General features: G+C 40.3%; 1 protein-coding gene across 1 annotated transcript; it reads left to right on the forward strand.

Moving 5' to 3' along the window:
* The first annotated feature begins 1,939 nt into the window (after positions 1-1,939).
* Positions 1,940-10,661, forward strand: ZADH2 (zinc binding alcohol dehydrogenase domain containing 2). The gene is made up of 2 exons (XM_024212176.2): positions 1,940-2,979; positions 9,662-10,661. The coding sequence occupies exons 1-2, from the start codon at positions 2,672-2,674 to the stop codon at positions 10,584-10,586; spliced, it is 1,233 nt and encodes a 410-aa protein (XP_024067944.1). The 5' UTR covers positions 1,940-2,671; the 3' UTR covers positions 10,587-10,661.
* The last annotated feature ends 3,871 nt before the right edge of the window (positions 10,662-14,532 follow it).

Genomic DNA, 14,532 nt, shown 5'->3' on the forward strand with positions numbered 1-14,532 from the left:
TTCTCGCTCGCTGGCTTGTTTCAAGCTCGTGGATTTGTGTGTTGTTGTTGTTGTTGTTGGGTTTCTGTTTTTGGTTTTTTTTTATTGCGCTGATAATAGTTTTTTCTTTGTGCAAAAAACGAGGTCGATCCAGTCTCTCCTTCTCCTCTCAGCACTTAGTCTTAGAGCAAGAAAGCAAATAATAAAAAGGAGTAAAGTCCCCATACATACATATGCACCGGATGGGAAATGTCAGTCACTCCTCCACCTTCCAAACAGTCACAGATCAAACAGTGTCAGCACCGGAGAGGACTACTTTTCTGCCTTGCTCCCCCCTTTCTTTTCCTCCACAGATCGCAGCTTCTTCTGATACTAAATGTAATTCAAACACATTTTTATCATGGATTTTTTTGGTTGATCTTGATCTGCAACAGAAAAACAAACAAAAAAAGCCAAAACCAAGAAAAACCCCGGAGAGTGTGTGCAAAGGGGGAGAAAAAGCAAATATATTCACTGGGTGGGAGAGATTAACGTGAACTGTTTTCCCCCCTTTAAACTCCTGGGAGAGAAAGAGATCCACTCTCCCTCTTCTCTTTTCACTGAAATGTAACACACATTCAGATCCCAGAGCTTTCAGACAGTCTCAACTGATAGACAGACACATCGAGCTTGCTTTTCCTGCTTCAGCTTTTTACTCCTCCTCCTCTTGCCAACGTCACCCTGACAATTACAAATAGGTCTCACACAAACCCATACCTGTCAATCTTTTTAATTGCTGTGTTTTCATTTTTTTTCCAGAGCTAAACAATATGACCAAAAAGAAGTCTTAATACAGCATAGCATAAAAGATTTCTCATGTGAGGCACACACTGAGGGTTTTGTTATTATAATCCACTTGCTAAAGTACTCTGCAAGACGCATGTGCTGATTTAACTTAAGCAGATGTCTAGTTCTGGCAAACTTAAAAAGCAAGAGATGCTACCTAGTCTTGGCACACACACAAACATTATTCCCCCTCCTTGAATTTAGGATGATTTGTGTGAGATTGCAGGTCTCCCTTACTTTAAAACACCAACAGATTGCAGAGCAAGAACTGCAGCATATGAAATGCTGCTAATAGATTTTGCATAGTTTATGTCTAGGGATTCATATATTGTTAACTGCAAGAACAGAAGGTGTTTTCCCCTTTTTTTAAGGCAAGAAAATTAAAACTACATACTGATTCCCAAAAGAAAACACTCGAAGCTATAACTTTTCTTTCTTTAAGGCAAAAAGGTGATTTTTATTATGATTTTAATTATTAATACCAGGCAATTAAGAAATGAGTTGTGCATATTGAAATGATGGAGTTAATTCCAGGTGAGTTATACATGAATTCTTCCTACACCATTGCAACAGCTCTATTAAATTAACTTCCACCATCACCAAGTACAGACTGGCAGTTCCATCAAAACATTTACTTGAGTCCTTTGACCTCCCAGTTGATTTCCTATAAATACTCTCCCAAAAGTAATTCTGCATTGCAGAAGTTGATTTAAAAATCCTCTCCTAAAGATACAGAGGAGTAGAAAAAATATTTTTGGCCAAAATAAATATATGGCAATATTTTTAATGTCATAGCTAAAAGGGGGTGGGGGAAGGATTCACTGTTTCTTTTAACTGTACACCGGTTATAGAGAGCTATAAAATCCATGAGGCTGTAAAGTGCATTTCATGTGTGTGTGTCTCCCGCCTAGAAGGACATCAGCAGTATTTTTTTTTTCTTTATAGACAGAACACACACAAAAATCCTTAAAATGCTTTAAATCCTTTCATAAATCGTAGTGCTTTTATTCTCCCCCAAATCTAAGTGCTGTATCCACTAGTGGTTGCTAGCGGCTCTGGGTTGATTTGTACCACCTTGCAAGGAAGTGAATGTTTCGCACGGAAGGGGCGGTGCCTGTATCACCAGCCTGCAGCTCCCCAGCTGCTCCTAATAACAACATTAGAAGATTAGCTGCAACTTCTCTTTACTATTCTAACCTTATTGATCTTATAATTTATTCGTGTTTTCTTTCAACTTTTTTTAAAGGATCATATCCGTCTTTTATAAACTAGAGGCGTAGGGAGGGGGGGGAATGCGGCACGGTTTTATATTTATATATTTTAAATCCCTTGCTAAAATGCAGCATGCAAACTAAAAAACAAACATTTGAACGGAATATCTTGCAAATCTGTATTTTACTGAAAGTAAGAAATCCCTGGCAGCGGTGATCAGATGCGGTTATATTATTACAGAGGCAGGCAGGCATGCATGTGTTTCTGTGTTGTTGCAGATCACACACAAACACATGCACCCACTATTTTTGCTGTAGCAGCAGCTTTGCAGGCGGGACTGTGTTAGGAGGGTGAACTTTGTTCCTGTTTCATGTTAGTGACGGTAAATGAAGATCAGCTCCAGGGGATCATCTTGCTGGTGCTGCTTCTTCTCTGGTGTTTCCGTGTTGTGGAGGGGCTGGGCTGGGAGGACGCAGACAGGCTGCAGCTTGCTACATTAGACGTTATTTACATACACAAATAGCTATGTTCAGAGAGTCAGAGTGTCTCCTCTTGTGAGTTTGGTGGTGGTGGGTTTTGCAAGCTGTCCGAAGAATCTTCTTAGCTGGACACCCCCCGAGGGTGATGAGTGTGGGAAAGAGGTCTAAGGCTGGGAATGAGTTTTAATACAAAAAGCAGCGCTTTGCTGAGGTGCTGGGGATCTCGGTTCTGGAGGAGGCGGCGGCAGCAGCTGTGTCCTCTGGAAGGTCCCTTCTGGTCCTGCTTTGGTGGTGCTCGGCCCCGGCCCATATTGGACATGTCCTACTCCCGTCACTTTCTGGATTTCCAGGGCTCGTCTATCCCCAGCTCCATGAAGAAGCTGGTGGTGACTAAGCTGAGCTCAAACTTCCGAGAGGCTGTTGCCCTGCGGCAGGACGCGCCTGTACCACTCCCGGGAGATGGAGATCTTCTTGTCAGAAACAGGTGAGTTCCCTTCCCCTCTCCAGCCCCCAACTCCTCTCTTCACCTACCTTCCTTCCTAGCCCTGGGGTCTGAGCCCTTTTCCTGCTCAAACTCCTTCTGACTTCTCACCTCCTGTGGCCTTCTCTTGCTCTGTCATCCTATCAGGTTGTACCAGCTGCCATCTGGCGCCTGATAATTTGATTTTGTTGTTGGTTTGTTGTTGTTTGTTTTGAATGTCTGATGCCACAATCATTTCCTCCCATGCATTGGGGAGGATGGGGATTTCTGCATCTTTTGAGGTGCTCGTTTTTGTTTTGGTTTGTCCTTTTTTACAAATGCAGCTGATCAAGCAGTATTTATTCTCCTACCCCGGAGGAAGAACACAGCCTCACAAATCACTGTTTTAGTAGCCATTTTCAAGGGTGGGAAAGGGCAGCATGATCTTAAACAGAAAGCTGCACGTGAAGTAAGTGTTCAGGAGGGACTGAAAAACCAGAAAATGATTTCTAAGTCCCTCCCAGGTTTGTGTGTGTTACATTTACATACAATCACCAGCGTGTGTGTCTGTCTTAGCCATGTAAATGTCGGCGTGACATTAATATATAGCAGTCTGCCTCTGTGTTATGTGTTATTTATAGCCATGGTCTGAGTGTGTAAGTGTAGATAGACCATACACCAATGATTGTTTTATGTGTTATGTATGTGTACAACCGTGAGTACGTTTCCCTGTATGTCTGGAGGGGTTTCCTCCCCCTCCTCCCCCTGTAGTCCTCCACGTCAGTAACCTTTAGTGAATATGAATCAACAGGAAGGCAGAGGACCTCAGTCTGTCAGTGCTACTCTCCTTCCCCTGTCACCCTTCAACCGCCTGGCCACCACTTCCATTCTCTTCTTCCCCCTGAAGTGCAAACATTAAAACCAGGAAAGGAGAAGCTTCTCGATGTGCCATAAGCTTTTAACAAACCGCATAAGCCTCTCCAGCCTTTCAGAAAGTTTATTACCACTGCTAGTCTCGTGTGGGAAGTAGGATTTCTAAATTGTTAGCTATTTTTAATGAAACAGGGTCACACAGGGAGTAAAGATGTGACATTTTGCTTAACATAATATGCAGTAAATTGTGTGCTAGCTAGTACTGTCCGTTCAAGCTTCTTGGTCAGCTCCCAATAAAATGAAGACTGTAAGGACAAAATGTACCTTTCCCCAAATGGCTTATTTATTTTTATTGGTTCCCGCCTAGATGGTATCGTTCCTTAAGACAAAAGTAGGGCTTTTAAAGGTCTAACTTTCCTTGGTAGAAGCTGGAACTCTAGAAACCCCATGGAAGATTATGTAATTGTTGCTGTCAAGAGGGGAAAGGGGGAAACTTGTTTTTAAAAGACTTGTCTAACAAAAACCTTGTCCCTACGTAGAACTGGTTGTTTAAAGACAGTGCATAATGAAATACACTAACAGACGTGAGATCAAAACTGGAAGTTTAATAGAAATGTTTGTGTACCTTATCTGTAGCTAATCTGTGTGTGTGTGCGCGCGCGCGGTGGGGGGTTCATAATATATGTAATATGCAATACCTGCACACGGAAGAGAGAAGCATGGACTTCTAAGACTGAAAAAGATTCATACAAAACTTTAATCCGCTGCTGCTATCAACCTATAGGATTTTTGAGAGAGAGAGTTAGAAAGAGCGAGAGCTGTGTAAAGCACTGACTTGCTGCATCTAAGAAGGAATGGCCCTGAAACAATAATGGCATGAAACACGCATCAGGCTGGAGTTAAATTCCTTTTCGTGGAAGGGACCCGACTGCCTTACACTACAAACAGCTACAGAAAAATGTAGCGAGTCTTAGTCCTGCCTAGCTGGATATGATAAGGTTGTTACGTCGTTGTTCTCTAATCCCCTCCCCCCCACTCCCCCCACACACTGTCTCTCCCTCTTTTCCTATGAAATTTTAAAATTTATTCATGTAATTTATTTTGTTTTCAGTGTAACGCTTCCTTCCTTCTCTTCCCCCCCCCCTTCCTTGGTCCTGGGTGGGCTCCCTGGGTGCCAGAGGGACGTGCACACCTCAGAGTGGTGGGGTTGAGGCTCTCAGCTCGCCCCAGAGTGAAAGCAGGAGCTGATCCAGAGACTCAGGCAGGCAGTTACTGTATTTTAACACAGATCAGTTTATAAAAAGGGGTGGGAGTGGGGGAAAGTACTCAATTGAGGTTTGGAGTTAAAACATTTTGTATTGTTTGGGGTTGTGCGGAGTTTTCTCTTTATTATTATTTGCTGGGGAATCTCACATCACATCCATCTATATATTCTCTGTTTGTGCCTCCTGAAAGCTGCAGCAGGAAACAAGCCCCCCTTTCCCCTTTTGTACTATCCTGGAGAAGCTGCTTCCCATCCCGAAAGGACAAAATGTGTCCCTGGCTTTATTTATTCTTAAAAACACATTTTACAATAGGTAGAAGCCTACAGGATCTTAAAAACAAAACAATACATGCCTTGAGTTTGAAGGGTGCAGTTGCGGATTTGTTCATTTTAGTCCCAGTCACGCCCATGAACAGTATTAATTGCTTCGAGCTTTTTATGCAAAACAATCCTCATTCACCACAGTAAAATCTGCTTTTGGATTTAGGGGACTAAGGTGGAAAACTGCTTTGGGGTCCTTGTATTTATTGATTTTCAAATAAGACGCTCTGCTATTAAGTGGAACTTCCCCCCCCCTTTTTTTTTTCCTTCGGTGGAAAAATAACCCAAGATGATTCCCTTAGTTCTTAGCAGAAAAATCCATCATAGCCTTTACTCTCAGAGCAATGCTTTTAAACTAGAAATCGATTTAAAACAATAAACTTTCTCTTTCGGGTGAAGGAGGGAGGGAGAAGGGGAATAGAATCCTTAACATAACCATTTACGCTTCTTATGTGCATTTGTTCTATTTTCAAGAGGGGGAAGGTGCCTCTGTTTTATTGCAGAAGAACGACCCAAAGACAAAAGCCCAGGTTTCCCCTAAGTTATGCGATGTTTTCGAGCTTTTTGTAAAGGAGTGACAGGTTATTTCGTTTCCAAAATATTTTTAACGATTTTCTGCTAAGGTGGAAGTCAATGGGGGGAAAAAAGTTTATTGAAATGGAAGGGGGGAAAGTTTTTGATTCATGGTTTAACGGATCACAGTGGGGGGGTGGGGGATTATTTCTGCTGAGTGTTTGGGTTGAGAATTTGTTTTTCTTCTGCGCTCCTAGTTTGGATTACTTTGTTTTGTCTCTGTGTTGACGGCTCTTGTGCTGAATTTCTGTCTCTTACGTTTTGTTTTGGTGCGAGAAGCAGCATTTTCACCCCTCCTCGGGCTCGTCCTGGTTTTATAATAAACAGTACTAAAGGGGTCAGCACGCTCCAGTGTAAATAAAGCGGGTGACTCGGAGTGTGTAGTAATTTTGGGAAAAGCCAGCCCCAGTCTGGTTCCGTGTCTCAGCGCTTCAGATTTTGAAAATAGCGAAAGACGGTGCCCTCACCAGACCCTCCTTAGTCAAATAACAAAGACATTTTAAATTTGGGAATTAAAACAGGCAGATCACTTGAAAAGAATTCTGAAGGCATACAGCAAACACAGAGTGCACTTCTTTACTCCCCCTCTACACCCACCTCGTCTCGCTCTCTCACACACGAGTTTGGAAGATGATCTTGAATTTATTCCTGCGCTTAAAATGAAAGGTTCTGAAAACGTCCGGGGCACAGCACAGCAAACCATCTCCCTCGTAGTACCTTGAAAGGCAAGGTTCAAAAGGATTTAGACAATATGTTTTAATCCCGACATCGTGGTTTGATCATTTTTTTGCATATGGGACATTTAGGGAGACTACATTTAAGAAATAAAACTATATGCGAACACAAATGGGAGTTATACAAATATTGGTGGGTTGAGAAAAAGGAGTGGGGTGGGGAGTACTATAGCAAACTTGGAGACTATATTGATTAATAATAATGATTCCCCTAGTCCTGAGAGAATCATTTCAGATGGCAGAGGCAGCTTGGAAGACTGGGGGGGGGGGGGGTGGGATGGTCAGAACAAATATTACCAGCAAGCCTCGAACACATTATATAGTAGTTCGCATTTCTTTATTTCCTCCTAATCATCTATTATTATTTTGCTGAGACTCCTAGTCCCGTTTTAAATGGAAAATGCAGGGATCGCGAACAAGAGGACAGTCTTTCAAATGTTTTCTCCACAGGCTGACCTGTGCGTATCTCAAAATCCCTTAGTAATACAGCCACCGAATAAACGCAGACCCCAGTTCCAGTTGAGATGGAAAGGCATCCGCATCTGCACATAAAGCCTTGCATAGGAGGGATAGCTGCAAGTGGCCAAGTGCTGGAGAAGGAGGTGGAGATGCCGGGGTGGAGAATAGGAGCCAGAGGGAGGGAGTGCTAGGATGGAATGTCCTCAGAGAGATGCCCCAACTCTTAGTCCCTGGCCGACCCCCGAAGTCCCGCTGAGACATCACACGCCTATTGGTGCCAACACTAGCACTTTCCCCCTATTACGGTTACCATAAAAGGTGGGGAGGTGCCAGGCAAGCACCAACTTCTTCTGCACTGTGTCTTTCCCCGAGATCTGCCATTGCATCGTCCTCTCTCACGCACACACGTTTCAGCTGCTGGTGGAGCCGGGAGAAGAGAATTTGCATTTTCTCCTGGTAAAAAGCAGCATGTTAAGGATAGTTGTTTACCAGACATCTGGCTAACTGCAGTACTTCCATTCCCCCCTCCCCTTCACACACACACAAAGTTTCCAGCTTTAGATGGTTAATTACCTGCCTTGCTCTGTCCCTCTCTTTCCATTTTAAGAACGATGCTAAGTGAAAAGAAGATGGGACTGCAAAGGGTGGGAGAGAAAAGTTTTTATTTTAAATTCCTCCCCTCTCTACGGTGCCTACAGGGGATGCCTGTTTCATACAGTGCAAAAATCAAAGGCGCATGAATAGGCTCTCTGCACCAGGAGGGAGGTTCTGTCTGTACCAGGCAAGGAGGCTAATTCAGGGGTAAATTGGCTGGGAGTGGAGGAGAGGTGGTAAATCCATGGGTTGAAAGTTATCGTTGTAGGGATAAGGGAGGGAAAGGAGGGAGATAACCATCTCTCTGCTTTTAAACCCCACTGCTAAAAGTTGGGTTTTTAAATCTAATGCAGAGTTGTAGCACCAATTGCGCCTTGGCTTTCTGATCATTTTTCTCAAATGTCCTGAGGAGATATGTTTTGATGTAGAAGCTGCTGGTGGTTGTATTTTTTTTTTTTTTTTTAAGAATGGGACATGGGAATTATGTAAATTAAAGAAGAATGGTAGATTTTTTTTATCTATAAATAGGATGTAGACATTCTTTGTTACAATTAAACAGGGGATTAAATGCAGAATTAAGGAAAGCAACAAAAGTCACATTCTTCTCTCTCCGCCGGTGTGTGTATATTATATATATTTATATTAATAGACTGTCTCACTCTGTGTGTGTGTGTGTGTATATATATATACACACACACACACGATACACACTTTATATTAGTGAAAGTCTGAGATTCTCCATAGTATAAAGAACTTAAAAATCAAAATAAAGTATTTTTTCATTTTCTCATTTCTTTGTGTACTGTGTGTGTAAACACTTTAAAATCTCACACACACAATTTGAAAATATTGCTAACTCTGACGGTTAAAATTGCACCGTTTGCATATTTCTACAGCTTTTCATACAACACCAAATTCTATAATCTTTAGGTTATCGCTTCCACATGTAGTAAAAATCTGGGATTCTTCTGCTGCATGTGCAAGCTTCTTGACATTTTCTAGTTAACAGACTCTCCCCCTCCACTTTCTCCTTTTGTAGCAAGGTATTTTAGTTATGAGCTACATTGACATGGAAAAATATTGTTACTAAAATATCACCTGTACAATTAAAGTAGATCATGATACCATGATTATCTTTTACTGCTAATCAAGTTTAGTATATGTGTGTGTTTTTTTTAAAACATTGACTTTTTTTTTCACCTGTTAGAGGTCAATAGGACTTCTAAACATTGAATACTCTGTTACAATTTCAGTCCTTCTGTACAATGCTGTTTTGATGTGTTGCAAGTAATTGGTTTAAAGCAAAATATTTTAATAATGTTGAAATTGACAAATTTCCGATAGTCACACCAGCATTTAAAAAAAAAAAAAAAACTTGCCTTCAGTAACATGTTATGATCAATGACCTTGCAGATGACATTTATACTTAATATTATCGTTAGTCATTAACAGTATTATTATAATCAGAAATGTAAATTTGTTGCCAGAATCAACATATTTAGCACTTTACCCTATTTTATTCCACAGAGTTGTTTTTATATCTTTTGTAGAGTGGTCAATTAATTTTAATTTTCCAGTCTCATACACAATTATTTTTGGTTTGCTTATTTTGGTTAAAATGGCCATGTGGAAAATGTCTTATTTTTAAAAATGTGTCTAAAATTTCTACAATATTAGAAACATAAGGTACAAAAGTCTGATTAAAATCACTGCTATGCTATGTATACGGATTTTTTTTTTAATAGTGTGAGGTGAATATTTTTTCTAATTACTGGTATATTTGAATATGCATTGTTATATCTTACCCAGAAAATGTAAGTGGATGTGTTTTCACATGGCAAAGTACTGGACAAAGAAAGCATGTTAACAAATTTTTGTTTTCTTCTAGATTTATCGGCATTAATGCATCTGATATAAACTACTCAGCTGGCCGGTATGACCCTTCAGTTAAACCCCCGTTTGATGTAGGTTTTGAAGGTATTGGTGATGTGGTAGCCTTAGGCCTCAGTGCTAGTGCCAGATACACAGTAGGCCAAGCTGTGGCCTATATGACACCTGGTTCTTTTGCTGAATATACAGTTGTGCCTGCCAAACAAGCAGTTCTTCTACCTTCTGTGAAACCTGAGTTTCTTACTCTAATGCTAAGTGGCACTACAGCATACATCAGTCTGAAGGAGCTTGGACAATTGTCTGAAGGCAAGAAGGTTTTAGTGACTGCAGCATCGGGAGGAACAGGCCAGTTTGCTGTGCAGCTTTCAAAGAAGGCAAAGTGCCATGTAATTGGAACTTGCTCCAGTGATGAAAAGGCTGGTTTTCTGAAATCCATTGGCTGTGATCATCCCATCAACTACAAAACTGAAAATGTTGGTGCTGTTATTAAAAGGGACTACCCAGAAGGTATGGATGTAGTGTATGAATCTGTTGGTGGAAAGATGTTTGACTTGGCTGTCAACTCCTTGGCTACCAAAGGGCGCCTGATAGTTATTGGGTTTATCTCTGGCTATCAAAATCCTACTGGCCTTCAGCCTGTTAAAGCAGAAATGTTGCCAGCAAAACTGCTGAAGAAATCTGCCAGCATCCAGGGTTTCTTCCTGAACCATTATCTTTCTGAATATAAAATGGCTATGGAGCACTTACTCACAATGTATGAAAGTGGAGAACTGGTTTGTGAGGTGGACCTCGGAGACATGTCTCCAGAGGGCAAGTTCACTGGCTTGGAGTCTGTATTCCGTGCTGTAGATTATATGTACATGGGAAAAAACATTGGAAAAATTGTAGTTGAATTACCTAACTCTGTCAACAGTAAGCTGTAAAAACAGAACAATGATATAAATCAAGAGAGAGAAAATAGGCACTTTATGCCTCAGAATTACTAGAATCCATTTTTTTTTAAACTTGGTAAAGGATAGTATATTAAAACTATTAAGTTGTTAATAAAAAGTTTTGATTAAAAAAAAAATTAGCCAGTGCCTGTAGGACTTAACGTGCTTGTGTTTGATTCTGTAACTTTTACAGGCAGTGGTGCTTAGGGTAATACTAGATATGAACATTATTCTGGGCACTTAGAATAAATGATGATGCAGAGGCTGATCCATCAGTTTCTTTGATAAGATTTTTAAATCCTGTTTGGAAACATTACATTTCATATGCGTCATTTCAGCAATTTAGATCCTGTGATTTTAAAAATATCTTTCATATACAGCAAAACAAAACATTTTGTTGATGCTTTGTTAACCCTTAACATTTCTGGGAAACCAAAGATAATTTTTATCTTTTTACTTTTTTGGGTTGCAAACTCAGTAATGATATTATGGCTACTTTGTGCATGATAATCAGATATCATGACATGTTCTATATGGAAAATGTATCCATTAGTTCTAACATGGCAGAAAAATGGGGGGTGGGGGGAAGAAGAGGGAGGGAGGGAACACAATTTAAAAAAAAAATGACAGAGTCTGCAATTACACACAACCCTGCCATTTTCATTCAAGCCTTTGGTTACCATTTGGAACAGTCATTTTATACTTTTGCCGTGGTGTTTATTATCTTTATTGTTTACCCTTTATTCTCCCCATTAACCCACAAGATGGGCTAATTGGGCTTTAGTTCTAAATTGTGTTTACATGTATTATGGTCCTTTACTTGTACTAACAGTTTAATAAAGTGCAGAAAGCTATCTCCGTGTGTGTGGTATTTTTTCATATTGATAGACTTCTTGTAGATTAGCTCTTCCATAGAGGTGCAGTATATTATAATGTACTTAAAACAGTGATGAATATTTGATACAGCTTCTCATAGCAAAGTTAGTAGTTATTATTTAGTATTGCTACTGTGAAGGCCTCATGGCAAAGAGCAAGGTCATTTGTATAAATTCTCTGTGCCCAGTACACATCATGTATAAATAAAAACATAAGTAGGGAATAGTTTACACCAGCGGTTCTCAAACTGTGAGAGTTTGTTGGTCACAACCTCATTTTAATGGGGTAGCCAGAGCTGGCGTTAGATTGGCTGGGACCCGGGGCCAAAGCCGAAACCCAAGCCCCACTGCCCAGGGCCAAAGCCTGAGCCTCACTGTCCGGCCTCAGCCCTGGGCAGTGGGGCTCAGGTTACAGGCCCCCTGCCCAGGGATGAAGCCCTTGGGGTTTGGCTTAGGGCCCCCCTGCCCAGGGTGGTGAGGCTTGGGCTTTGCCCCCCCTACCCTCCTCGAGCAGCAGGGCTCGCTTCAGTCCCCCCTCTTGGGGACATGTAGTAACTTTTGTTGTTTGAAGGGGGTCGCAGTGCAATGAAATTTGAGAATCCCTGGTTTACACGGTGGGTTCAGTTAAAATGTTTGTTCTGTTTTGAAAGTTATTCCTGGCTGAAGAGGTGCTATTACCTATACGTAAAATGGGAATACAACTTAGACGTGGTAACATTTTCCAAAACAGTTAATCTTTTATACTGTACCTACTGTACATTTATTTTTACTACAGTAGTTACACTTTTACTCCAATATATCTGGTCCTCTCTAGCGTTTAAAAAAAAAATTCATATCCATGGGCAATAGAAGTGTCTGAGAAAACAATTCAGATCTGTACTAACTGATAAAGTTCAGACAAGGAACCATAGTTGTTAACAGTCTGTCATGAAGAACAATATTTTGAAGTCGGGTAACTAAAGTTGTGCACCAAAATCCATATGTAGTCACCTAAATAGGTGCCCTGATTTTCAGAGGTGTTGATCATCTGAAGTTCAATAGATTTATGTGCCCATTTTTAGTCATCCCAGTCTGAACATTTTGGCCTAAGATTTGTTATGTATAGTAGTATACCATATGCATATATGACATCGAGTATTTCATAAACTGTTACTAAATTACTAAAGATTATTTAGAAAAGTAAGTGCCACAAGCGCCATCACTAATACAAATAAGATGAGGGAATAGAGGCACCTTTGGCACATTCTTATACGCCTCTACCCCGATATAACACTGTCCTCGGGAGCCAAAAAATCTTACCGTGTTATAGGTGAAACAGCGTTATATCGAACTTGCTTTGATCCACTGGAGTGCACAGCCCCGCCCCCTTCCGGAGTGCTGCTTTACCGCGTTATATCCGAATTCATGTTATATCAGGTCGCATTATATCGGGGTAGAGGTGTATTTATATTCAAACGTGACATTATTTGTGTTTGTTCTAATTGTACCTTTTGGGCTACTCTTCAGCACTTCAGTACACTTATAACATTATTACCAAAGTTCAACTTCTTTATATGTAGAATTTGAATTCCCTGTTTACTGATTCTAAAAACTTTTGTTGTCTATGTTGGCTGTAGCAATAGGTTTGTCATTTTTATCAAACTTCTCCAGTATGTTAAAGAGATGTCTTGAGATATGTATGATTGTTCTTCCATGAATGAATCCAAGATAGTCAGGGATCTTTTTCCCCCCCATTTTTTAAAGATAAGTTATTACTGGTTGTTTTAGATTACTGAAGAGAGCAGCTTTATCTGGAAAAAATGCAGGTATTTGAGGCATACAGATGATCTTTTCCCTATTGATACCGCTGATAATTCTCAGGAATGTGAGAACATAGACAACTTTTTTCTTTTTTTATTCAAAAGTATGTATTGTGAACTGGCTACAGTATGCATAAGGCTCATTTTGGATAAGCAAGCTGTGGTGTATATACATAATGCTACAGTATTAGATGGACAAGAGAATATATATGGCATGCACACAGTGAGGTTTAAATAATGATAGGACATTGAATGTACAAGGAAAAGAAATAGTGTAGATTCACAGCAAGGGATTAATAACAATACACTTAATATGCTTGCAAAAAAAGGTGTATTAAAAGCTGTGTGCACAGTGGGGACTTAAATGATTAAAAATAATAATACATGTGCCTGGGAAGTACTAAGTATACTATGTGTAGAGAGTGGGGATTTAAATAATAATATTAATAATAGCAACTGATCAAGCTGTACTTGCTGGTGCTACATCCTAATTTTACCTTTCTAAATGAATTTGCTACGACAGAACCTAAGATTGCTTGTTGAGGCTAATGACAGAGTTCTCCCTTCCTACACACGCACACTTCCATGGAAAACAACAAAGAAATGTAATGAAGGGCTGGCTATATGCTGCTTCTCTCTCTCTCTCTCACTCACACACACACACCCTACTGTATATACAGGTCTGACACACACACTATTGTATATACAGGTCTGTACCCCTCAGCACATTTTACAGAGGTGCTCCATACTTAATTGCCATCCTGGAATCTCCTAATGCCTTTTTGAATTAAGTTAGATTGCTAGCAGGTTATAGTTTTTGATGGTTTATGGTGGGTTTTTTTTCAAATAAGTGGCCAAGTATAGCTGCCATGTCATATACATACAAATAATTACAGTTGCTCAGGGAAAAGTTTGAAACAGTATTTGAAAATGTTATTTTTTTTCTCAGTCTGAGGAGTAAAGAAATTCCACTGCTGAATGGCCGTTAGTATCTATTTTACAAGATTTACTCATTTTCAGGTACCTAATGTAGCTTCTAGCATGCATGCACAACAATACAATTTATATGGTAAATGGAACCAAATAATGGCTTCACTGAATGTTATGGCTGCACTGAAGGGAAATGTCACGGTAAATAGCTGCCAAATTATGGATCATGCCGAAGTGTCACAACTGCACTAAAGACAAATAGCACTAGAGGCTATTGCCACTGTGATGCTTTTGAGTTATGAAGAAGAGGAGCAGCCTGATGTGAGGCTCTTT

The sequence above is a fragment of the Terrapene carolina genome, unplaced genomic scaffold, assembly GCF_002925995.2.
Source record: "Terrapene carolina triunguis isolate 2854851 unplaced genomic scaffold, T_m_triunguis-2.0 Scaffold58, whole genome shotgun sequence".
NCBI classification, from domain to species: domain Eukaryota; kingdom Metazoa; phylum Chordata; order Testudines; family Emydidae; genus Terrapene; species Terrapene triunguis.

What these genes read in the sequence shown, in the direction of transcription:
- ZADH2 (XM_024212176.2), top strand. Translation starts at nt 2,672, where the DNA reads ATGAGTTTTAATACAAAAAGCAGCGCTTTGCTGAGGTGCTGGGGATCT. An exon ending in GATCTTCTTGTCAGAAACAG is followed by an intron (nt 2,980 to 9,661) that starts GTGAGTTCCCTT and finishes GTTTTCTTCTAG; the next exon opens with ATTTATCGGCATTAATGCAT.